General features: G+C 43.1%; 1 protein-coding gene across 1 annotated transcript in view; it reads left to right on the top strand.

The window, feature by feature from the left end:
• The first annotated feature begins 1,852 nt into the window (after positions 1–1,852).
• The window catches only part of EPB41L4A (erythrocyte membrane protein band 4.1 like 4A), a 218,902-nt gene continuing 193,908 nt past the window's right edge, over positions 1,853–26,846 (top strand). Inside the window, exon 1 of the mRNA XM_077817308.1 lies at positions 1,853–1,951. Coding sequence (XP_077673434.1) covers positions 1,853–1,951 — 99 coding nt within the window. The remainder of the gene's footprint in view (positions 1,952–26,846) is intronic.

Here is a 26,846-nt window from a genome sequence, read left to right as displayed (position 1 = left end):
CCATGTGGCAGGAGCTGTATTTTCATCTTGCATTTCATATTCATCAATCAGTAGAAACCCCGGAGCTCCATGATAGCCCCAGGCAAGACGGGCTCAAACGGGTAGCTTTTATTCACCCCCCTCCAACCGCACCAACACTGGGATCTGAACCCTTTGGAAGTTTTGCGAGGTTAAACCCACCCTGCCCCGTCCACTACCGATTTGCCCAGGACGGAGGCAATCTAGGGTCCCTCCTCACGGCCCCAAAGGACCATCCCTCGGTCTGGTTTTGCAAAGCCGCTGCGGACCAGCTGTGCAATTGCAGCCCGAGTCCTGTCCCGGTGCGCGTTGCCCGCAGGCAGGGGCCAGGCTAGCTCTGCTGCACCTGCACGTGGGCCGGCGGCTGCAGCCCCGGGAGCCCGGCGCGTGAGGCGCTGGCCCAGCAGGGGTCACTGCTGCCTCAGCGCCTGGCGCTGCTAGGGCCGGGACAGGCGACCGGAGCAGCCGGGCGGAGGGAGGAGAAGCTGCGCCCGTAGCGCAGGAGCTCGAGCAGCCGCCCTGCTGCCTTGCCGGCCCCGGCCGCCACCATCGCCCCTGGAGACGGACACAGCTGAGCTGCGGCCAGGGGCCGGCGCGGGAGAGCCGCAGGTCCGGCCACAACGTGGCTGCGCGCTCGTTGCTCCCTGGCGGCAGCCCCCGCGATGCTGCTGGAGGGCTGAGGCGGCGGCGGCTCCAGCCACCGGGACATGCTGCTGTTGGGACGGGAGCTGAGGAGAGCAGGGCAAGTCACCGCCCCGGCAGGCGCGGGCAGAGGCGGCCGCGGCGCCCCTTGGCCCTTCCTGAGCCACTGGGGCTTTTCGGAATCCGAGTGCGGGCAGCTGCCGGGGGCAGGTGGAGCCGCGCCCCGTCGGGTCCCAGCCCCGCGCCCGCCCGGCGTGTGAGGCGCTCTCCGGCCCTGGGGAGTTCGCGGCGGGGCGGGCTGAGGGAGCTCTAAGGACAGAGCTGCTGCGCGAGGGGCGCCGCGAAGCCCCAGCCGCCCATCCTAGCGGCGGCGAGCCCGCACGTGCGGCGCCCAGGACGCGGGGGAGCAGCCGCAGCCGCAGCGCGGTGGCGCCGCAGGGGCGCGCTCCGCTCTGCTCAGTAGGAGGAGGGGCAGGAAGGCGAGGAGAACCGGCTGGGCTGGGCGGAGAAGCGGGGTACTTCTGCACCTGGCCCCGCGACATGCGCTGCCAGCCCGCGGCTCTCCTTTCCGCCTAGGTAACTCGCCCCCTTGTCTCTGCCTCCCCTGTAAGGCGGGGGTGGGTCTGTGGCTCTCCCCTGCCTTGCTGTGCTCTCGTTCTGGACAAAAGAGCAGCCTCCGAAATGGGGTGGGAGTGGGAATGTGGCAAATGATTAACCCGGAGACACGGTGAGAACAGGCACGGAGCACAGTGGGTGCTAACACAGCCCATGTGCACAGGGGTTTAAAGAACAGGGCGGAGACTGACCCTCTGCTGTACCTTGGCAGGTGGGACCTGGGTAGGGACTGCGCTCTCCTGGCCCATTGCGACGTGATTTTTCTTTCCCACAGGGCAGCGGAAGGAGCTTCTAACTCCCCGGCCTTGCTGAAGACTTTTGCAGGATGCCCAGGGAGAAGTTGTTTAGTGTTTAGCTCACCATCTTTATAGCAACTGGATACTCAGCTTTCCAAGATCCAAGAAGTACCTGAACGCCTGCATCTCCTGGGATCGTTGTATTGCATTGGGACTGCTGAGATGAATACATTTCTTGTTCATTAGCGGTGGCATTAATTAAACGCGCAGCTTTTCCCCCTTCTGGAGGTTGGGGTCGCCTTTATCTCTCCTTCCCGTTTCAGCCAGACATCAAAGCAGTGATGGGTTGTTTCTGTGCTGTCCCGGAGGAATTTTATTGTGAGGTTTTGCTTCTGGATGAATCCAAGTTGACCCTAACCACCCAGCAGCAGGGGATAAAGGTAAGCACAGGCTGTGTTGTTTTCATTAGGGTTACCCAGGCACTTGTCAATAAAGTTTGAAATGCTTTGTCTAAAGCCCAGCAGTAGGAGGTAAATCCTGCCTGGGAAGGTGCTGTTCAGAGAGTGGTTATCTAAACATGCTCACTGCTAATTACTATGAAATGGAGAGGTTATGTACTTTAATTAACATTTGGTTAACTGAAAAGAAGTTTGAATAGTGAATACTTTTTAAAAAGCCCCAAAAGGTGAAAAATCATTCCATAACTTTAATTCTCAGTTACTCCATTGACAGAAATTCACCACAAAAACATGTGTTAATGATGTGTGGCCTTCTAAAAGATTTGCTAGAGTTAATTTCCTAAGGCTAAATGAGTTATTTTATGGCATACACTTGTTTGAACAGCTTCGAGCTGTTCTGAAGGACTCATGACATTGTGTATTAGATATTTATTACATAAAAAAACCAAGAGCTCAAAGTCCATTGCTCAAGAGTTAGGAAATACCAGAATTAAGACCGCCTTTGCAACCTTAATTTGTCCCCTTGTGCATGTGCACTATGATACAATGTTTAACTATGACCATATACTATTTTTTCCACAGTGCCTTATTCAATGTATAGTTGGTACTTTGGGAATTAATGAGGGTTGTGTGGTGAATGAGTCTGTAAGATCCTTGCCTCAGTTGCTGCAGAAGTGGAAAGGTGTATGCTATTGGTGGGGACGAGGGCAGGGGGGGTCTAGGCCTGCTGGATGCCCATCCCCTCCACCAAGTGGGAGGAGCCATTGGACTCAGGCTGCCAATTGAATACTGGGGACAATACATGAAAAAACAGACACTGGAGTGAAGGTTAAATGTTAAAAATTGGGAATCTAGCTGAAAGGTGTGTGTGCCTGTTGTGGTTGTTGGGAGATGGTGAACCTAAACCCTCCTGAAGCTAAAGGCTCTGCACTGCCATTAAACCCAGGCCACAAACAAATTCTAGGGACAAGAAATGAAAAAATCAGGGATGGGATGGAGGTAAGAAGTTAAATATCAGGGAACTGGAAAGGGACACCAAGCAGAGAACGCCTGACAGAGCCCATGACTCCTCTAAGCCTGTCTAAGGAGTCAGTGGACACCATCCAGAGTAACTTTGCTTGGAGGCATGACTTAACAAGGGAATGGAAAGAGACTCCACAGTCTCAGAGCACTCCCCCCAGCCCCTGATGCAGCTTCATCATCCTGGAGTGATGGATGGCCATGTAGGATGGTGTCAGGGAGGAGGTTGACGAGGAGGTCCTGTGACTTTGTGGGGCAACTGATGGGATGTGTGTAAATGAGGAGATACAGGGGAAAAGTGCCGCCAGAACCTCAATGAAAAGTTCTGGAGGAGCCAGAAGAGGGCTGATGCACTCTACATAGATGTACACCATGGTCTCCCTCTCACTCCAGAAAGGAGAGGTGTCGGGGGAGTTTGTGAACTGCACCAGGTACACACCTGTGCTCGCGGCTCCATGAGTGAGCCACTAACTGGTATCCATGGGCCCTGGGGACCAGAATGGAGTACAGGTTGGCCCAGTGGGGTTCATCCCTCTCCTCATGTGGCAGCAGGTCCCACCACTTTGGATCAGGGTGGGACACAAGGGCAAGGAAGTATATTGGGTAACCTTAAGCAAAGGCAGCTCTACCAGCTCCACCTATAGTTACATAGGGATTTATTACCAAGATTTTCAAAACTGGGTGCGTGAAATTAGGCTAATAAATCCATATTTAGTTGAATACCAAGCAACTTCCAGTGACATTTGACTTCAGTGTTCAAATATGGAATTAAAAATCTAAATGTAGGCATGTAGTTTTGAAAATCTTGATATATATTATAATTTATGTTAAATTTACATATTTGGTTGCTCGTAAACACAGAGACTCAGAGATATAAAAGGAGCATCCTACAGAGAGAGGGCATAGAATACAGGACTGGAAGCGACCTGTTGGGTCATCAAATCCAGTCCTTTGCTATCACAGGCAACTCCATCATATAATCCCATTCATAGATTTATCAAGATCCACCCTAAAACTAATTAGGTTGTTTTCCCCCATTACTCCTGTTTGAACGCTGTTCCATAATCATAGAAATGTGGGACTGGAAGGGACCTCGATAGATCATCTGGTCCAGTCCCTTGAACTGGGCGGAACTAAGTATTATCTAGACCAGCGAGTCTCAAACTGTGGTCGTGACTCCTTTTGAATGGCATCGCCAGGGCTGGCTTAGACTTGCTGGGGCCCAGGGCCGCAGCCAAAGCCTGAGGGCTTCCGCCCTGGTTGGCAGGGCTCAGGTTGCAGGCCCCGTATCTGGGGCTGAAGCCCTTGAACGTCAGCTTTGGCCCCCCCTGCCCAGAGCGGTGGGGCTCGGACGGGCTCAGGTTTCGGTCCCCACTCCTGGGGTTGTGAAGTAATTTCTGTTGTCAGAAGGGGTCGTGGTACAATGAAGTTTGAAAACCCCTGATCTACGCCAGTGGTTTTCAACCTTTTTTCATTTGTGGACGCCTAAAAAATTTTAAGGTATGAACTCCTTTGGAAATCCTAGACATAGTGTGGACCCCTGGTTGAAAACCACTGATCTCGATCAGTGTTTCCCAAACTTGGGATGCTGCTCGTTCAGGGAAAGACTCTGGCGGTCCCGGCTGGTTTGTTTACATGCCGCGTCCTCAGGTTCGGCCGATCGTGGCTCCCACTGGCCGCGGTTCGCTGCCGATTGGCTGAACCTGTGGACGTGGCAGGTAAACAAACTGGCCTGGCCCGCCAGGGGCTTCCCTGAACAAGCGGTGTCCCAAGTTTGGGAATCACTGATCTAGACCATTGCTTTCAGTGGTTTGTCTAATCTTTTCTTAATAACCTTCAATGACAGAGATTCCACAACCTCCCTAGGTAATTTGTGCCAGTTCTTAACTACCCTGATAGGTAGGAAGTTTTTCCTAATGTCTAAACAAAATGTTTCTTGCTTCAATTTAAGCCCATTACTTCTTGTCCTGGTCTCAGTGCTTAAGGAGAACAATTTATCACCCTCTTCTTTATAACAACCTTTTATGTACTTGAAGACTGTTGTCATGTCCCCCTCCAGTCTTCTTTTCTCCAGACTAAACAAACCCAATTTTTAAAATCTTTCCCTGTATTTTCTAGCCCATTAATCATTTTTGTTGCACTCCTCTGGACTTTCTCCAGTTTGTGCACATCTTTTCCTAAATGTGGTGCCCAGAACTTGACATAGGGCTCCAGTTGAGGCTTTATCAGTGCTGAGTAAAGTGGAAGAATTACTTCTGGGATCTTGCTTAGAACACTCCTGCTAATACCTGACTCCTCTGATGTAGAAGCCTTCTAATTTCCAGCCTAAATTTATTCATGACCAGTTAATACTCGTTTGTTCTTTTGCCAACATTGTCCTTTAGGTTAAATAGCATTTTTCCCTCCCTGGTATTTTATACCCTCCCTCCCACCAAGGTATTTATAGAGAGCAATCATATCTCCCCTCAGCCTTCATTTTGCTATGCCAAACAAGCCAAGCTCATAAGATAGTCTGTCCGATTCCCCTGACCATCCTAACGCCCTTCTCTCTGTACCTGTTTCAGTTTGAATTCATCTTTCTTGAACGTGGGTGACCAGAATTATGTTTGGTCTTACTAGTGCCTTGTAAAATGGCATTAGTACTTCCCTATCTCTGCTGGAATTACCTTCCCTGTTACATTCTAGGAATGCATTTGCTTTTTATTTATTTTTTTAACAGCTGCATCACATTGGTGGCTCATAGTTCTTTTATGATAGACTAATACACCCAGTACTTTCCGCTCCTCTGTCATTTCCTGCTGATGAGTCCTGAACTTATAGCATAAATTCTTATTAGTCTGTAAGTGGATGACCTTGCACTTTGTACTATTAAAATTTAATCTCATTTCTATTACTTCAGTCCTTTAGGTTAACCAAATCTTCTTCTATAATATTCTGATCCTCCTCTGTATAGATGATGCATTCCAACTTTGTGTTCTCAGTCAATTTCTGTTTCAGCAGTTAGCACACTCCTACCTTTTGTTTCATGGTTATTAATGCAAATATTAAATATTGGTTCCCAATCTGAATTTAGAGGAACTCCATGAGTAACCTCCCTCCCTTCCTATGCATAATTTCATAGACCCTCCCAATCCTGAAAGGGCACTGGTATGTGTGGGTCCTTATGCCTACATAGTTCCTGTTGAAGTCAGGACTCCACATGAAAATAAGGGCTTCAGGGTTGGAGCCATATGGAGTTCAATAAAAGGAATGGTCCATTTTAACTTATTCTAACCATGGATTTCTATATATGATAAGTTTTGTAATTATTATATATGTAACACAGGTCTTTGTTGATAATACGTTGTTACTTGACATTTTAACTTTGAAATAAGCAGGTTTACTAATATTGTTTTACCAGCTGAAAGTTTGAACTGACTCATTAACTTTACTTCTATATCATTAAAGTATTTTTCATGTTAGTGACTTTATTTGTATGTATACATCTAGGTCTGGTCTACACTGAGGGGTGGGGAGGATCGATCTAAGATACGCAACTTCAGCTATGAGAATAGCTTAGCTGAAGTTGACGTATCTTAGATTGACTTAGAATCACTTACTTCGCATCCTCGCAGCGTGGGATCGACGGCCGCTGCTCCTCCATCAACTCCGCTTCCGCCTCTCGCTGTGGTGGAGTTCCGAAGTCGACGGCAGAGCGATCGGGGATCGATTTATCATGTCTACACTAGATGCGCTAAATCGATCCCCGTTAGATTCAGCGGGTAGTGTAGATGTGGCCTTAGAGATCCAGGGATTAGTTTGGTTTACTTTGGCATAAGGTACAGGTTGTAGGCCTTTCTATTTATCTTTTTGCTCTGTATCAGGTTTCTGTTGGAGCTTCACATCATGGATCTACCTTCTTCTCTGCGCTCATTCTTTTAATTAGGTCTAATGATGTATGTGTGTGTGTGTGTGTGGAGGGGAAATGTCTCAAGTACTGTTTAACGAACCTTGAACTGCCCAAGAAGAAGGGAAAACTCTTAAGTGTTGATAAAAATAGTTAATTTTTATAAATAACAGTTAATCCTAGACAATATGATGGTGTCTCCAATGAATCTGAACTGGGTATTTGATTTAGTATTTATATGGATGTAAGCAGTGTCAGGATGAGCTCCACCCTGACATGTGGTGGTGAGGTGTGGCAAGTTGTGGAGAAGAACTTCAGGGGCCGATCTCATTTGCATAGGCACACCCACCCCGCCTAGAATGAGGCCATAGCTGCCCAAATGGTCACTTTGGCTGCTGTGGGATCCCCAGTGTCTCTGTTATTGGGGCAGGAAGAATAAATTGTTATTACCCTGATTATGGGAACTGTGCTTGGAACTGTACTTGGCCTTTTGTTATGATGGAGGGACTCACCATCAACTAAGTAACACTCGCTAGGCAAGGGTCATGGGTTTTAAAACTCTGTGAATTGAGAGAGGCTGGGGACAAGTATTAATACTTGGTGGCATGGGCCCCTTGGTGAGGGCCTTACATGCTAATTGCACTTCCTCCTCTCTCCACTGTGGAATATCAGAGCTAATTTTGATTCCATTAGGAGTCTAGTTACAGGCTGCTGAGCTCACTTTGGGCTAATGGTGTACCAGCACTGAGGCTCCCCTACTACAAGCTGAATTCATCAAAGAGCTGAACTGACTAAGAGCTGAAATCACTGAGTGTTGTGTTAAGTAGTGGGGGAGCCCGAAAATATATTGTGGAGCAGTTTGTGGGACGGCTGGAATGCCTTGTGGGCCGCGGAGCTGAGCGAAGGAGTTCGTGGGGCGGTCAGCTTTAGATCATGTAAGGTGCCTCTTACCTCCGTCCCATCTCCACCCAGGTTGGGAGGTAAAGCTCCGCAGATAAACTTTCGAACTCTGGGGCTGCCCTGACCAGGGACAGAGACTTTTGGGTCATTGGACTTTTGGGACTTTGGGTGATTTGGGGTTGCTGGACTCAAGAACCAAAGGGAAAGGGGCATGCCCCAATTTGCTTGGGGTGGGTTTTTTTTGCTCCTGGGTTGTGTTATGAATCCTGTTGGTGGTGTTTCCCCAACATAATGCCACATTGTTTCTCTCTGTTATTAAAAGGCTTTTTGCTACACTCAGACTATGTGCTTGCGAGAGGGGAAGTATTGCCTCTTGGAGGCGCACAGCGGGGGTGGTATATATTTGTCTCAGGTCACTGGGTGGGAGCTCGAGCCGGTTTGCATTGTGTTATTGGAATGGATCCCCTAGATATTGAACCTGGCCCTTGTTGCTGCCAACTCTGACGGGCAGAAGGGTTACAAATATTTTTGAAAATACCTCAAAGGATAAATGTAAGCTTTCCAAGACATTTCCACACCTGATGAACTTTTCCAGATTGAAGTATGAATAGAGGTTAAATATGAAATTGTAGAACTACTAACTGTGGTATGTAACCCACTGCTTCAGTCAGCCTCTGTATCAGATGATTGGAGGACAGCTAATGTAACGCCAATTTTTAAAAAAAGGCTACAGAAACAATCTTGGCAATTACAGACCAGTAAGCCTAACTTCAGTACTAGAAAAATTGATAATTCCGTTCTTTACTGTAGTTTCTATCAGCTATATTAGAATTCTTTGGGGATGTCAACAAGCATGTCGACAAGGGTGATCCAGCTGATGTAGCGTACTTGGACTTTCAGAAAGCCTTTGACAAGGTCCCCACATCAAAGGCTCTTATGCAAAGTAAGCAGTCATGGGATAAGAGGAAAGGTCCAACTTTATGTACAAAATGATGGGGTCTAAATTAGCCGTTACCAGTCAAGAAAGAGATCTTGGAGTCATTTTGGACAGTTCTCTGAAAACGTCTACTCAATGTGTAGTGGCTGTCAAAAAAGCTAACAGAATGTTAGGAACCATTAGGAAAGGGATGGATAAGACAGAAAATATCATAATGCCATTATATATATCCATGGTATGCCCACACCTTGAATAGCGTGTGCAGTTCTGTTCACCCCGTCTCAAAAAAAGATATATTAGAATTGGAAGAGGTATAGAAAAGGGTAATAAAAATGAGTAAGGGTATGGAACAAATTCCATATGAGGAGAGATTATAGAGATTGACTGTTCATCTTAGACAAAAAAAAGATAAGACTAAGGAGGCTATCATAGAGGTCTATAAAATCATGAGTGGTGTGGAGAAAAAGTGAATAAGGAAGTGTTATTTACTCCTTTTCATAAGACAAGAACCAGGGGTCACCGAATTAAATTAATAGGCAGCAGGTTTAAAACAAACAGAAGAAAGTTCTTCTTCACACAAAGCAGAGTCAGTGTTTGGAACTTGTTACCTTGTGAAGGCCAAAAGGATAACTGGATTCAAAAAGGAATTACCTAGATAAGTTCATGAAGGATAGCGCAATCAACAGCTATTTGCCAAGATGGTCAGAGACACATCCCCATGCTCTGGATGTCCTTAAACCTTTGACTACCAGAAGCTAGGACTGGACGACAGGGGATGGATCACTTGATAACTGCCCTCTTCTGTTCCTTCCCTCTGAAGCATCTGGCACTGGCCGTTGTTGAAGGACAGGATACTGAGCTAGATGGACCATTGATCTAACCCAGTATGGCCATTCTTATGTTCTTACCTATTGCTTCAAGCAATACCATTACTTCTGTACAGGCTGCAGGTTTACTATAAATGACAAGGACTATTAGCAATACAGGATAATAATCATGACAACTGAGGGGTGTATTAATAAATGTTGTTTTACTACAGGACTGGATTTGAGATTGTACTACAGACTAACAAAATTAGCAGAGGTTAACAAGAGTACAGTTCTGAATTCCAATTTAATAATATTTAGCACTTTCCACGTTTAGACCTCAAAGTGCTTAACAAAGAAAGGAAAGTATCGTTATCCCATTTTACAGGTGCGGAAACAGAGTCACAGAAAGGTGAAGTGGCTTGGCCAAGATCACAAAGTTGGTCAATGGCAGAGTCGGGAACAGAACCCCGACTCTCCAACTTCCATTCCCATGCCCCTATCCACTGGATCACACTCAATTTGAAAGTGTTGTAATGTTGTTTATTCTCTTCTTGCATCTTCATTTTTAAAAAGAGTTCAGTCATGTGAAAATGAAAAGGTTGGCTGTCTAGCTTTAAGGACCACTATTTCATGTACAAACAGGCAAAATAACCAGGAGAAGGCATGGAATGGAACCAGCCTTATATATTTTGCTCACATTTTGATTTTGTTGTCATACGTTGTGCCTAGAGATGCAGTTCAGAGAATAAATATAGTGAGACCATAAAGCAATGTATTCTTAATCCAATACAAGTTATTTAAAGGGCAAGCTTTGTGAATATGGCACATATATCTATGTCTATAGCGCCATTCGTATATTAAACTGCTAAGCTAGAGGCAGGATCTCTACTGTCACATAGAAGAACTCATTCTTCTTTCTTAGAATTAAACAGATGAATTACGAAACGGGTGATTAAAAACCTTGTACTATAAATAAGTTAGAAATTGGTTGTTAATCAAAAGGAAATAGCCGGTTTCCCAATACTGTTGTTTTGCTTTGTCTCCACACATGTAAACAGTAATTTAAGCAGGTTTTATGGTAGAGAGAGTTTAACAAATGGGCTAAGCCTGTTTGAAATAATGTCACAAAACATATCATCAGTGTTTTGATCATTTATGGAGATGTTGCCAAACATTACATATTAATAATATATGATTCTTCTGTTAAGAATTAGTCATTTTCCCTGTGCGCAGCTTTACTTATTGCAAAGCTGGGTTTGCCGTGGTACATTTAGTTGTTGTTGCTGGTTTAGGAATCAGAGGCTATGACTATGTAGCTTCTTATAAAATGCTGATTTAGAGTGTACTTGGTAGTACAGATCAATCATTAGATTTCAGAAAGAGCTGGTACCCTGTAATACAAGATATCAAGAATCTCAGAAATTCTTCTGTATTTATTTTTCTTGGAAATGGAATGGAAGTTCTGCAGAAGAAAACAGGTTTATTTGTTCAGAATAACATCAAACTATTTTGAAACAGCCCAGTCCTGTTTTGTATTTCTGTCTTCCTTGTAATAAGGATTACTATCTTAGGAAAACATTAGCTACTTCTCTAAAGCACAGGAATCTCAGTGTTATAATAAATAACCGGTTTAAGTCTATGAGGCTAACAGGAAGTACACTTTTAAAATATTCGGTGTGTGTGAAATTCATCCCTATGTACTAGGCTAGCCCAAGACAAGTGTTCCACTTAAGCCCTATTTCAGCGGTTCTCAAACTGTGGGTTGGGACCCCAAAGTGGGTTGTAAGACCTTTTTAATGGGGTCGCCAGGGCTGGTGTTAGACTTGCTGGGGACCGGGGCCAAAGCTGAAGCCATGACAGGGCTCAGGTTTGAGGCGCCCTGCAAGGGGCTGAAGCCCTTTGTCTTTACCCCTCCCCGGCTTGGGTTTTGGCTTTTGTTGGGAAGTTTTACAACATTGATTTAAAATAATAGTGAGAAATCAGAGTTCATAGAATACAAGTAGTTGGATATGTAATCAGCCCTTTCCACATTTTTGTCATCCAGTTAGGAAGGAGTAAAAGGAACAAAGGATTTCACAAACCTTGCCATAAATTAACCACTCTTCAAAATTACTGTCACATATTTGAAATAGATTACTAATTTCTTCAGTATCTTTACAGATGAGACAAGCAATTTTGAATCCTCCAATGAATAACCATGTAATGAATGAATACTTTGAGACACTTTCTTTATCCCTAGGTGCACTTAACTGAATTAATGAAACCAGTCTGACAGCAAGACAAACCCATTAACTTTTAAATGAAGTTACCTCTTAATCAACCTGAGGTTTGAGTAACAATATTGTCAGCTGTTTGGTGGTTTTAATGAGCAGTGATTTCCTAGAACAGTCAGGAAAAATATAAACAGATAGTATTTTTATTAAGTCTTTATTTTTTGGATTTCTGTAGTTTTGAGATTTAAAAAGTCACATATATTTGACTGAGTAAAAAAAAAAATTTAAATACATTTAAAATACCAAGATGTGACATCTAATCATAAACTTTATTTCGTTTAGCCTATTAAAAATTGCTAACTCTAATAAAACTACTAACTGGTGAATTAACAGCAATTATGAAATGCAGTCACATGAAGTTAGAGGAAAATCTTCAGCTCTTAAAGGGACCATATCATTCAGGAAATACCTGGATGGCAGAATTTAGTGAAAATGATGAAAACTACAACTCACATCACTTTGTGAAATTTCTGTTGCCAGGACAATATTAGATTTGCATCAGAAATAAAAACGAGGTAGTAATCACTAACGGCTGCTAGAAAGATGAGAAGCTACCAGTAACTTTACTTTCCTGGTCCTGTTCTCAAATATTTTATTTGAGACCTTTTTTCCCCATAAGGGTGTTTTCTTCATTTTCTTCTCTCCCTTTTTTTAATGGTAAAGCATATTATTAGCTACATTCAAGTACAATATCTTCCAAAGTGAGTAATCATGCACCAACATCTGGTCAGGGTTTGGCATACTATGTTTACCAGTGCATGTTTCAAATATTTGCAAATGATTTCCCCTTTTGGACCAGATACAAAGGCTTAATACTGATGGCGTATTTTGTACTTCATCCAGTATACAATTCATTTAATAGTTTAAGGCAAGGCAGCAACCTAAATATAGTTTACTTGTACTTATGTTTCTGCTGCTGCCTTCACATCCTGTCTTTTTGGTGCTGCTAAACCCTCTGGGCATTGGGATCCAAAAGTCACACTTTAGACCCATGTTTCTCAACCTTTTTGATCTCAGGGACTGGTGCCTGTCCATGGACCAGTCGTTGAGAAACACTGCTCTAGATCATTCCACATTGTCGCATAGACGTGGATAACCCATAGTAGTATCCAAAAGACAGAGCTACTAATGCAGAAGGTTACTAAATGCTATTGGTTTTTATTGCAGTATTGAAGGAGAGACTACATAATTTTCTGAAGTGTGGAGCATACTCCTATACCTGGTCAGGAGGGTGATATTACTCCACTTTTCAAAACAAATTTTGAATTTTGGCAGAATGTTGGCTAATACGTGATCACTCATCTTTAAAAAATATTTCTGTTGACTGTCAACCAGGCACTGTTTTAACTTCTGCTCCAGCTAGACTTAAGTTTACTGTGCTCAAATGGTGCTTTTGGGGGGAGAATACTTCCTTCCTGTTTGTAAGTCAGGAAGGGCCAGTACAGCACAGCTTGGCATGGGTAGAGACCAATGGGTAGCAGTGGTCACAATAGCAAGTGGATTTAAAATCAGTAATCAAAAAGGAGAAAAGAAAAAGAGAAATGGTAGAGTTGGAGGTGTGGGGGTAAAAGGAACTGAATACAGAAGACAGAATAGAGAGGAAAAGATGGGCTATGGTGACAGGGCGGAATAGAAAATTCCTCTTGTTAAATGTGAACGTTGATAGTTCTCTTTTAGGAATGGCAACTAAAATCTCAATGAAAGATGGGTTTTTTTGAATTAGTAATACATATTGTCATGGAAAAGAAGTGGCAAAATTTGACATGCCTGTCTGTTTTTTGAAGAGAAGTCTGTTTATGTTTAATGCATAATGACTCCTATTATCTTTTCCTTCCTTTCTTCTGATCCTTGTGAAATCACAGTCTTTATCTCCTACTGTGTATGTGTGTGCATGCACATATGGCAAGTAATCCACCCTGTGAGATGTTGATAATGTTGAGAGAAATTTTAAAACACTTGTTTAGCTAAATACTATTCCAAGATCATGACACGTTGTTTTTAGTGTAATACAGAGAAAAGGCAGGAAGAGTGTTTTTAGCTGAAGGTGATGAATGACTCTTTGTTTATAAGCCAGAAACAAGAAAGTAATCTGTCTTCCTGTTTATGAAGTTTCAGATGGGTGGGTAAAATCAGCAAGAGGCTTCTGGCTGGGTTGTACAGTTTGATAATGAATGTCCCAGTACTCTACTATCCTCAGAGTATACCTGGAAAATAAGAACTAAAAGATCTCAAGGAGGAATTCTTTTGCTGCATGAATCTCTTAGCAATGGCAAAGGAGGGTCTTTTATATCTCTGCATGCAATACAGGCATTTGGAGGTCAGAAATCTGTAGCATCTGTGAGTAACTTGTAATAAATTTCAATGCGACTGCTAATGTGCTTAAACATGTCTTATGTGCGTCACTGGATTGGGGCCAGCATGCTTAGCATCTGGCAGGATTAAGCCAAAAGGGAGTCTGTCAAGTTAAAAATCCATTGAGCTAGGTTCTGATCTCACTTATTCCAATTTACGTTACTGTAACTACTGATTTCAATGCAGTTACTGCTCCTTTATATTGGTCTAAATGTGTACGTGTATTCTGCATTGTAAACCTGGGTTTGTGGGCCCCATGCTTGTGGCCTTTCTTGAGCATCCACACGGTGTGATAAACCTGAGTTTACAATTGCTGGACCTAGGTGTCTCAACCATGGTAACGTGTCCCTACTGCACTATGCAGGTCTTGGGACTTGGATCTGCAGCTTGAGCTGCATCCACACTTCAAAATGACAGGGCTCAGACCCGAGTCTCACTGGGACTTGGTCTCAGACCTACCCCTTCAGATGGATCCTAGGACGTGGATCCTGAGTCCTTCCTGACCCAAGTTAGACGGATTTGTGTCTGGAGGGTAGAGGATGTGGGCTCAAACCTGTGACTGAGACCAGATTTACAATGCAGTGTAGACATACCCAATGTGATCAGAATCAGGTACATATATTGTAAACAAAATCATTTCCCTATCTGTGCTATCATCACCTTGTTACAGACTATTAGAACTGAAAGAATATTAAAGATCACATTTACTTTTTGCTATTGATGCTGTTTACTTTTTGCATTGCTCTCATTTTAGACAAGGAAAAGCGGGAGGCTCAGTTTCATACTTGGTTATGAAAGTAGTCATACTTTCATGACTTGGTTAGTCAGTTTAATTCACAATCTCAGTGCTGCATTGTGAAGCATTTCAACAGAAGTTGTTTTTAATGAACTTTGTATTTCCTATTGTGTTTTTCACAGAAAAAACAATTTCTACAAAATCAAATTTACTGACTTTATTTCTATCAGGAAAACTGAAACAAAACGTTTTGTTTTCGGTTGGGTTAACCTTAACTTAAACATTTTGGTTTGTCGTAATGAATTGCAATATTGCGTTTTGCATCAGTTCGACATAGGCTGACGTCATGAGCACTGACATCAATAGGAGATGTAAGGTGCTCACCACTTTTGAAAATCAGGTCACTTATTTAGGACCTTAAATGTGGATTTAGGAGCCTCACATTAGGCACTCATTTTTGAAAATCTTATTCATAAGAGAGATCTTAGAACAGGTATAGATTGCTTAGTTCAGGGGTGGCCAGCTTGAGCCTGAGAAGGAGCCAGAATTTACCAATGTACATTGCCAAAGAGCCACAGTAATACGTCAGCAGCCCCCCGTCAGCTCCCCCACCCTACTTCCAGCGCCTCCCACCCACCGTCAGCCCTGCTGATCAGCACTTCCTCCTCCCTCCCCGCACCTCCCCATCAGCTGTTTCTTGGCATGCACAAAGCTCTGAGGGGGAGGCGCGAGGGCATAGTAGGCTCAGAGGAGGGGGCGGGAAGGGGTGGAGAGGGGGCAGGGCCTGTGGCAGAGCCAGGGGTTGAGCAGTGAGCACCCCCCGGCACTTGGAAAGTTGGCGTCTGTAGCTCCAGCCCCGGAGTCGGTGCCTGTACAAGGAGCCGCATGTTAACTTCCGAAGAGCCGCATGTGGCTCCGGAGCCACAGGTTGGCCACCCCGGCTTAGTTTGTAAGCTCTTCAGTATACTTACCTATTTGTACATCTAGCATGTTTTGGGTGCTACTCTAATAACGATTAATAATAATAATGAAGCTCTGGAATGGTGGTCATGCCCAACTACTGTCCCTTCCATCTCTGCAAAAGGATTAAAATATCAGTACATCTAGGCAGGAGGAGGCATGGAAGGAGGGGTATGCTGCATCCATCATGTTATTTCTAACACCACTGTCCCACCCACCGAAGCCCCTCCACAGTGGTTGGGGGAGTTTGGGCTCCTATGGAAGAAAGGGCAGACCAGAATCAATGAGTTGGAGTACATCAGTTCTCTCCAGTAATGTCCCGTTTCCCCATCCTAAGAGGACTTTGGGGTAGTGTAATGCTAAAAAGGTCAGCATAAAACTATTACTTCTGTGGTGTGGGTCTTGGGGCAGCAGTTGGCAAAAAGCCAAAAGGGACTGGGCAGGGGGATTCAGGTTACCAGACATCCTGGTTTTCCTGGACATTACCTCTTTTTTGAGCCTTTGTCCTCTCTCCTGGTGAATTTTTCAAATAACAGGAAATGTCCTGGATTTTTGTAGAGCAGATGCTGTAGCTCAGAAAGAGCCCTGATTGGTCCGCTTCCCGACTAGTCCCACCCCTGCATCCACAGCTGATTAGTTCATTTCCCTCCAGCTGCTGGATCCCACCCACACAGGCCTTGACTCTCAGCCCTGGGGGAGGGAGTCCTGGAGGAAGGTTCTGACTGATGGCTGTTGGTGTGCCCTGCCACTGTGACAGGGAGTCACACTGCCCCCACCTCCAGTGGATGCACCCCGAACTGTACCCCTCCCCAAGCTCTCCTCCCCGACAATTGTCCCAGCAGTGTCCGCTTTTTGGGAACCTGAAATATGATAACCATAACAAGACCCAATGCAGAGGCACAGTTAGCTATGTTTTTATGCAGGTGTTCCCAGGAGCTGAACACCCTACCGCTTGGGTGAATTCAAGAAAGAGAGACATTTCCCTCTTCCCATTTCAAAAGAAGAGTGAAGAGGCACTCAGAGTGTCTAGTCCCTTAGTTACTCATTTATATTACTGTGTTAAGATTTTGCCCAATGAGTAATGGTCAAGCAAGAACAAGATAGCTGGAGAGCTGTTGGAAAACTTTTCTAATGTAGTAAGTGTGAACTGGCTAATAAGATGACTCAATAAACTAAAGTGCCTCAAAATGTAAGTCTGTTTTGTAAGTAGATTTGAATATGTTATCGCTGAACAGATCTTACTGGGGAGTTTCTGAACATATAAGTATCCTTTTATCTAAAATCTCTGTCCAGCAAACTATTGAAGAACTTGTGAGATTACCTTTGAAGAAATGGATGGAGCCTTTTGCACTGTGAAATGTGGAAAAAGCAGTTGGATGTGACAGTGTCATGGCAACAGAGATTTTGACATATGGCATATTGATCAAAGAGCAAATTTGTGAAATCAGGCCCACAATAGACTTGAAGATCAATCCTAGTGAGTAACAAATCTTCTTATGCCTGTTTTAAAGTCAAATGGGCTCATATGTACTTTGAGGTTAAACAAAATACTTGAGTTCTGTTTGAACACATTTACAGTCTTGAGAGTCTCCACCTCTCACCCATCTCTTGCGTCCTCTAAGAAATTTTGTGTTTGAGGAAAGAGATTTTGTTACATTATAAAGTAGTATTATAATTCTGAATGATTTTTGACAGCAGTCAGTGTTTTCCCCTTACATGACATACTCCCTCATACATTTTTTCTTCCGTGTATTATTATGATTTATATTTACAGTAGAATTAGAGGCTCTAACAGAGATCATGGCCCATTATGCTAGAGCCTGTACCAACACAGTAGAAGTCAGTCCATACCTTGCATAATCTACACTCCTAAATAAACAAGAGAAAGTGTGTGAGAGAGGAAATATGATTATCCCCATTTTGCAGATTGGGAACTGAGGGACAGAGAGGTTAAAGGACTTGCTAAAGGAAGTGAGTGTCAGAGCCAGGAATTGGACCCAGATTTTCTGAGTGCCATTCCAATACCTTAACCAGAGGGCCATTCTTACTATCTTTCAGCCTCCCCACCCACTTCTGAAGATCCCCACCTATACATTTCCTGACTTTCTGCTGGGCCCCAGCCTTGCTGAACTCAGATATGTCCTGGAATATGTAATGCTGAAGAGAATGGCCCCAGGTATAAGTAATTTCAAGGGCCAAGCCTAATGATAGGAATTGGGAGTGGGTGTTGTGGGTTGAGAGGGAGGAAGCTAAGGCCTGTTGGAGTGTCACAAGGTTAGAGCGCGCGGGCGCGTGTGTGTGTGTGTGTGTGTGTGTGTACGCGCATGGTGGGAGGCTCAAAAAGTTTCAGATAACCCTCTGACCTTTTGAATCCAATCCAAAGGTGTATCCAATCCACTGAAGATTAAACCATTCTTTTATCATATGGACCCAGATACAAGTATTTTGTGGATCAGAACTCATTGACCTTTGGGAAGTATTTCAATTCATCTTCTTCAACAGACTGAGTCAGCAGGTGAAAAGTTGTTCAAGTCTCCTGTTGTTGCTTTGGTCTCTCCTCTCATCGCTCCTTTCATCCTGTCTTGTTTGGGAAGGGGTGTGTGTGTGTGTGTGTGTGTGTGTGTGTGTGTGTGTGTGTGTGTGTGTGTGTGTGTGTGTGTACATACTCACGTGCTCAGTCTGTATTGATGCACGCTCTCCACAGGCCTGTGCCTGATCCATTGTCTGTTGTTGACCCTGAACTAAGAGCATTTCTCTTCAGCACGCTTTGTCTTTATGGTAATATGAGAGAGGAAGTACAGTAGAGACGTGCTGGAAAGGAAAGGTCTTGTTGGGCTGAATTCTCATGGGTCTAATAAGCACATAATGCAGGGTAGACACTGGCCATTGCTTGCATGGGAGAGCACGAAGGGAAAATCTAGGGGCTGCCGAGTATGGTGTTGGTGATTCACTAGCTGGCACTTTCTTCCCTTCAGGTCAGTACTAAATCACAGTTCCAGAATGTTGGTAGGGGCACTGGATGTAATGTAAAACTGAGCACCCAACCAGCTGTGGTTATTAAAGGTTCTTGCTACTTTCATAAGAGCAGGAACTTTAACCCCAGTGTCCTAGTTAGTTTATCTACAATGTCAGTCATCTATAATCTTTATTTTTGTTCTGCACTGTTACCTGGTACTGTGTACTGTTTAATAGCTGCCATGTTCCACCCAAAGGCTGGGTGAAGTAATTCTTATATATGTCATTGAAGTCTCTGGGAAATTTAGTTTTGGTTGCAACCAGTAAGTTTTTGGAGGATTTCTATTTATGCACAACCGCCATTCTGTAGTAATCTCTCTGAAGAGAGTGGAATTCCTTGATTACTCTTCTGTACTTGTCTTTCCAACGTAGCGTGTCTTTAGGGAACATCTGAATAGGCTTTCTATATATGCACAACCACCATTCTGTAGTAATCTCTCCGAAGAGAGTGGAATTCCTTGATTACTCTTCTGTACTTGTCTTTCCAACGTAGCGTGTCTTTAGGGAACATCTGAACAGGCTATTTATCGTCTTTATTTAACAAACAGCACTCTGAGTGAAAAACCAAAAAAGCATAACAAAGGAACAGGCAACATATGTATAGGAAATACCAAAATGAATCAAATAAGCCAAATACAGGGACTTTACTGTAACGCTAAATAATTACACATGACAGAACTGACTTTTCCAGAATCCATTACTTACATGTAGATGCATGTGCCTTTGGAAATGTGAACTTTCCTGGAATTATTCAGTCCTCAGCCTTTCTCCAAGCTGTTTTTCTTCCTGCTGAATTCTGGTGAGGTATCTGATGCAAAAGATCATAAATTCCCTTCTTTAGATATTGCTCTGAGTTGAAGGCTACAGTAAACATAGCTTGTATACAATAAATTTCAAGCTGTTTCCTACCCTCCTACTAGTTTAACCGGTAGCCAGTCTACTCACTGACCTCCTTTTAGAGCTTCCTCTCCTAAAAGCATAGAAGACAACATCTCAGTGTGGCTCACTTGTGTGATTTTTATTGAGCGTTACAAAATTTTTGGTGTTTTCTAAAGCCTCAGCTGCAGGAATCGTGATTATGTGATAACCTTAGCTTTCATTTAAAAAAAAGTAAACAGTACCAGGATTTTGGAGAAAAGCTTGTAAATGTGAATTCCAAAGACTCAAACACTAAAAGGCTAATACGTGTATTATTTTTAAAAAAATCTTGTGATTTGGGGGCCTGTCTCATGATTTTTGACTACTTGGAGCTGGAAGTACTGCATCTTGGAGATGTATAATGGTGGTTCTTGATATCACTTCTACAATATTTTAAGGCTACAGAGTCTGAGCTTTACCACAGTGTATGCTGTATTTAGAGCATACAATGATGAATAATAGCATTATGTATAGATGTACAGACTGAAAAGAGAGAAGAGAGAGCTGACAGGAAAGGAAGAAGAGAAGGATAACCCTCTAATTTATCAACATTTCAAATTAGTAACCTGCTGATTTGCTTGGTAGCACCACCTATAATTAAGGTTGCCTGATGTTTCCCATTATAGAACACCATTTTTAGTTGGTTATAACTTTGCGAAACACCAAAAGCATGACACTTGTATAAAATTGTGAGAACTGACAACACTGCAGAAGCTTGTTGTAGGTAGTACAAGAGCTTTGGGTAGAGGCTTGCTCTAGTTATGAGAGACTTAGTTAAGTCTGGAAGTTTAACCTACTCAGGGGATTTTGTAGCCCAGGTTGATTTAGTTCCCTAGGAGAAGGTTGGTTTTAGAAAGAGAGCTATAACTGTGAAAAGATTTTGTTTAGCCTGGACAAAGGCTTGTTTTGTTTTGTTTTTGTGTGTGTCTGTTTTGTGTTGCTTTAGCTGGAAATTACATTCATAATGTTGTATGGAAATCTTTGTAATCTATATGATTTCATTTTCTATGACACCTAAAATTTAAAAAAGTATATTTCCCTCTATATCTTAATGATCCTGAGTCTTTTTTTCTGCCTCCCCTTAATGGTATCTGAGTCTATAACCCACAGTTCACAAGCGTTAGAATGCTGTGACAATTTTAAACTCAGTAGCATTTTATAAATGTAACAAATGGCTTTGTGATTGTCAAATCCTCCTTTTGAAAATAGATTTTAATTAGTTCCTATGTAAAGTATTATAGCTTAGAGGCAGACATTTCTTTGTATCAGCAACAGCAGCTGTTCCTTAAAACTTTAATTCACCTTCACTTACATTTAGTTATTTGATTTGATTTCTCTTTTTTTAAATCACAGACACTATTCAATATCTAATCCTTGATCTTTTGTTTCTATTGTTGGATAAAAAACAATGCCGAGTTGCTTCATGCTATTAATTTATGGGGCTGAGTCTCATTTAGATTGAAGCAGTGGTCCCCAAACTGTTTCTGTCACCCGCTCCCCCCTTCCAGTAATGGAATCTGCCTGGGCTCCTGGGGGCTGAGGCCGGGAGCAGGGTCATGGGTGAGGCTGGGAGTGGGACCGTGGTTGGGGCTGGGATCAGGGGGCCAAGGCCAGGAACGGAGCTGTGGTTGCGGCTGGGAGCCGTGGTTGGAGCCGGGGGCCGAGGCCGTAGCTGTGGCTGGGGCCGCAGCCAGGAGTGGAGTTGAGGGCAGGAGCTGTAGGTGGAGCTGGGGGCAGAGCATGGATGAGTGGTACTCCTTCCCCATTCCCCAACCGAATGTTCCTCCACGCCCCCCAGTTTAGGGACCACTGCACTGAAGCCGTCTTCTGGCACTGTAAAAGGGCCTTAAATTGGGTGTAAACTATATTTGTCCATTCACATTCACTTTGTAACTGAGAATTCGGGGCCTGTGCTGGATTTTTAGTTTAGTCACTTAGGTGTTTTTGAGACTCCCACTAGGCAACTAACTATTTAGGCACATAAATTCCTTTGAAAGTTTGGCCCCACGTCTTTTGGGCCTGATTCTGATCTTGCTTACAATGATGTTAAGCCAGTGTAACTCTCATTGACTTTAGTGGGTAGGAAGAGAATCAGGTCCTTTGCATCCTTCCTTTTTCGTCTTTTTTGTTTTCAAGTTTACTTTTCCTGTTATAATTCATTGTGAACCAGATTTAAGCACCTTTATACTGTTATAAAGGTGTGCACACTAGGGGTTGTGCCCGAATAACTGTTTTAGTTTTTTTAAAAAAAGTCACACCCCTAACCAAAATAGTTATACTAGTACAAAAACTGCATGTATATCAGGACTTAGGTGCCTTTTTGTATATTCTTATAGGAAAATATATTATCTATGGATAATCATTTATAAGAAAAAAGTCTGTTGCATAAATTTTGTATATGTGATCAAAATAATGGACATAATCTGCTATTCTTCCTTTCTTTCTTTCATCCCCCTCCCTCGTTTGTTGGTTTATTCACTTTTGTATTGTGTAGATCCTAGCTTTTGAATTCTCTTGGGCAGGGTCTATCTTTGTGTTGCCTGTTTGTACAGTGCCCTAATTCCTGATGTGTTCTTAGGCACTAGCACAATAGAAACAATAATTATAAGTGTAATGTACATTCTGGATTTGTATGACAATATTTGCTCTACTGTTTCATTCTGTATAGGAGGAAACTGCTGTGTATTTTTAAAATAATCCAAATGCCTTATTGTGGCTGAGGGAGTACAAACCAGTGAAATTGAAGGTATTGTTTAACGACTGTTCAGAACCCTCTTGCTGATAAATATGGCTCTAGTGCTCATGACAGGTAGAATACAAGACTTCCTTTGTTTACACTTTAAAGAAAATCACAACAGCAAGTGTTGATTAAACAGTCCTTCTGTCTGAGGGTTGGACAGAAGAGTTGAGGAGTATACATGCTTTCCCTGTATTATGAATCCTTTGCAAGCCTGTACCGAACACACAAAGCCTGTCAGACAGATCAGGTTTCCTATTTCTGGTAACCATTCATAATGATCTAAGCTGACTCCAAACTGTGTTTTGGTGCATGTTGAACTTCACATTATATACCTGCTGTTTACAGACACTTTGCTGGCTCCTATTATTTTAGTGGTTCAGTACATTTTTGCTTAATCTTCTGTACACACAGTACCCAATCTCCACAGCAAATTCAGTTACACCACTTTGCTACCATTTGACTGGATTTGCTTATCCTACATTCCTTCTGTGAGAAAGAAAAGGGTTATGAACCAGAGCAATCTTGAGAAATTTAACAGGCTGCAGTCTGTTAGATGATGTCTTCTTTTTATTGGTAACAATACTGAGTCTACTCTGTTCTATATACTGAAAGTTGTGCAGGAAGAAATATATATTAAGACAAGGGGAAAAGCCACTATTGGCATAAGCAAGAGCAATTCCACTAAAATCATTGGATTTGCATCCACTTACTTCAGTGGTGAATTAGATCCAAAATGTATAATTACTCTACTCTAATTTGGGTATTGAGAGGAATTGGGAAGTGGGCATACTTAGGACAGACTCCTAATGAGATAATGAGAGAGTGGAAGAATGGCATTCTTTTGAATGCTTTCATAGCTTCTTAATACACCGATGCAGTAAAGTTTTAACTTGGCTGTTTTGGAATGTTAGTGACAGAATGCATAGGATAGGAGGTAAATAAAACACAATAATGTTTAAATGTATTTATTTATTTTTGTAATTTATTAAAATGCCATTATTGCTTATGAAAGGTCCTAGATTGAGAGCCTCTGAATATGAAGCCTCTTTGTCCACACTACAGCTACATGATGGGCAGCAGCAAAGGAGATTCCTTACACTGCAGAGGAGATGCCTTATCCTGCCCTATCAGTGTGCTTCAACTCTGACCTAGATACCATCCACAAACAGAAAAAATGAAAGGGGAATACAAAATGCCGTTGGCTCAGCTTGTGACAGTCTAATCTGTACTGAACTCCTCTATAATGAAAAGCACACTATTTTCTGGTTTACCTTCAGTAAACAAGTCTTGTTTAAATCCCTAAATCAGCCTTTCTCTTGACAAACGGGGGAAAAGGTGGGAGGGAGGAGCGGGAAGAGAGACAAATCATCCTTTGCCTCCCTGCACGACTTCTGTGTGTTCCAGGAACATTTGTATACTAGGTTAAAATATAGAGCTGGTGGAAATTTTTTTGCATACAGTTTTTTTTGGTGAAAAATGGGCATATTTGTAGAAAACATTTATTCAGGGTGAAATTTTCATTTTTTCTGTTGGAAAAACATTTGTTCCTTCATCAACAACTCAGAAAATGTCTGTGAACATTGTTTAAAAAACCAAACAAATCTGAAAAAAAATTCCTTGCCATTTTCCAACCATCTCTCTTGAAAAGAGAAACTATTAAAGGTTGTTTTGGGATAGTTCCCACACTGTCCTTCATGCTGGAGTCTGTAATCTTCTTTATCCTTTCAGGTAATTACTACAGAAAAGGTCTCCCTGCCCTAAATGAGAGGAGAGTGGATTCTTGAACCCCTGTTTCCTTTTCAGCTGATGGCAAGGAGAGATGAAGCTCAGATTATGGGTTTGTGAGAGACTAACATCTGAAGGGAATAGACAGACAGGGCAAGAGAAGGTGAATATTTTCTTAACAGTATTGTAATATATCACACCTTCCTCTCCATTTGAGAGATCTTACGGGCACTGCTGTTCGAAGCCAGTCAATGAAGATGATGTTAAAAACACTATAATCTGTGAGGTCTTTTTTGTAAAAGAAGGAAAGAGTATTCAGTGATCCAGAATAAGGGTAATATCTTTAAGAAAGGCTGAATGCTTTTGTTTCCAAACCTGTGCCTTCAGATACAGATGAAAAGACATGCTGTGCTCCTTATGAAGAAGGCTTTTGTTGAAAAGAAAATTGAAGCAAGTGTTCTGTATTCAGCCAAGCAAAAGGTTATACATGAAAAGAAAATTTACATATTTTGCAACATTCAGTCTGCTGCTGGACCTTTTGGAGTGAAAGAAGGAATAGATAATGTCTTAAGTTTATGACACTACTTCAAAACAGAGGCAGAATACGGAACCTTCTGAACTTTTTGTGCTTTATCCTTTTTTAGAAATATTATTATTTATTAATAATAATTTTTAAATTAAATCCCCAAAGTAGCAACACCACTTACAGCCAAAGGTGAGGGGGCAAGTCAGGTTATTCTAACCCCTCCTTTTTTATTAATGTAACTGAAAATGGAGAGTCTTACATAATTATATGACTCCACAAGCTTTTAAAAAACCTTCCAGCACTCCCAGCTACTTTGAGACACCACTGACTTCCTGAGGAAACTACAGTCCATTGGTGATCTTCCTGAAAACACCATCCTAGCCACTATGGATGTAGAAGCTCTCTACACCAACATTTCACACAAAGATGGACTACAAGTGGTCAGGAACAGTATCCTCGATAATATCACGGCAAACCTGATGGCTGAACTTTGTGACTTTGTCCTCACCCACAACCATTTAAGATTTGGGGACAATTTATACCTTCAAGTCAGCGGGACTGCTATGGGTACCCGCATGGCCCCACAGTATGCCAACATTTTTATGTCTGACTTAGAACAACGCTTCCTCAGCTCTTGTCCCCTAGCTCCCCTACTCTACTTGTGCTACATTGATGACATCTTCATCATCTGGACCCATGGGAAGGAGGCCCGTAAGGAATTCCACCAGGATTTCAACAATTTCCACCCCACCATCAACCTCAGCCTGGACCAGTCCACCCAAGAGATCCACTTCCTGGACACTACAGTGCAAATAAGCGATGGTCACATAAACACCACCCTATATCAGAAACCTACTGACCACTATTACTTACCTACATGCCTCCAGCCTTCATCCAGACCACATCACAGGATCCATTGTCTATAGCCAAGCTCTAAGATACAACTGCATTTGCTCCAATACCTCAGACAAAAACAAACACCTACAGGATCTCCATCAAGCGTTCTTAAAACTACAGTACCCACCTTGTGAAGTGAAGAAATAGATTGACAGAGCCAGAAGGGTACCCAGAAGTCACCTACTACAGGACAGGCCCAACAAAGAAAGTAACAGAACGCCACTAGCCGTCACCTACAGCCTCCAACGAAAGGAAATTTGTGAATACAGACTAACACGGCTCTTACTCTGAAACAACAAAAACATTAACCCAGGAACCAAACTTGTTGCCAACTCTGTCCACATATCTATTCAAGGGACACCATCATAGGACATGACCACATCAGCCACACCATCAGGGGCTCGTTCACCTGCACATCTACCAATGTGACTTATGCCATCATGTGCCAGCAATGCCCCTCTGCCATGTACATTGTCCAAATTGGACAGTCTCTATGCAAAAGAATAAATGGACACAAATCAGACATCAAGAATTGTAACATTCAAAATCCACTAGGAGAGCACTTCCGTTGCCCTGGACTCTCAATAACAGACTTAAAACTGGCAATTCTTCAACAAAAAAAAGGTCAAAAACAGACTTCAACAAGAAACTGCAGAACTGGCATTAATTTACAAACTGGACACCATCAAATTAGGCCTGAATAAAGACTGGGAGTGGATGGGTCACTACAAAAAGTAATTTTCCCTCTGCTGATACTCTCACATTCTTGTCAACTGTTGGAAATGGGTGACGTCCACCTTGATTGCATTGGCCTTGTTAGCACTACAAACAGTGGCGTAGCCAGGTGTAAAAAACAGGGGAGCGGAGATTATAAAAGGCGCCACCGCCTGGTATTCACCCCGTGGTGCTCCGGGTCTTCAGCAGCACTTCGGTGTTCGGTCCCTCACTCGCTCCGGTCTTCGGCAGCATTGCGGTGGCGGGGGGGAGGTCCTTCAGTGCAGAAGACCGGAGCAAGTGAAGGACCCGACGCTGAAGTGCTGCTGAAGTGAGTGCCACTGAGTGGGTACCAGGGGGTAGCGCCTTTTTTTATCTCCGCTCCCCCGGCCCGCCACCAGGTGAGTAAAAATTTAAAAGGCGCCAAATAATTAAAAAGGTGCCACTTCTGCTCGGTGGGGGAGCAGCC

Source organism: Eretmochelys imbricata, chromosome 5 (genome assembly GCF_965152235.1).
Source record: "Eretmochelys imbricata isolate rEreImb1 chromosome 5, rEreImb1.hap1, whole genome shotgun sequence".
Classification (NCBI taxonomy): domain Eukaryota; kingdom Metazoa; phylum Chordata; order Testudines; family Cheloniidae; genus Eretmochelys; species Eretmochelys imbricata.
This window is presented reverse-complemented; position numbering and strand designations above follow the sequence as displayed.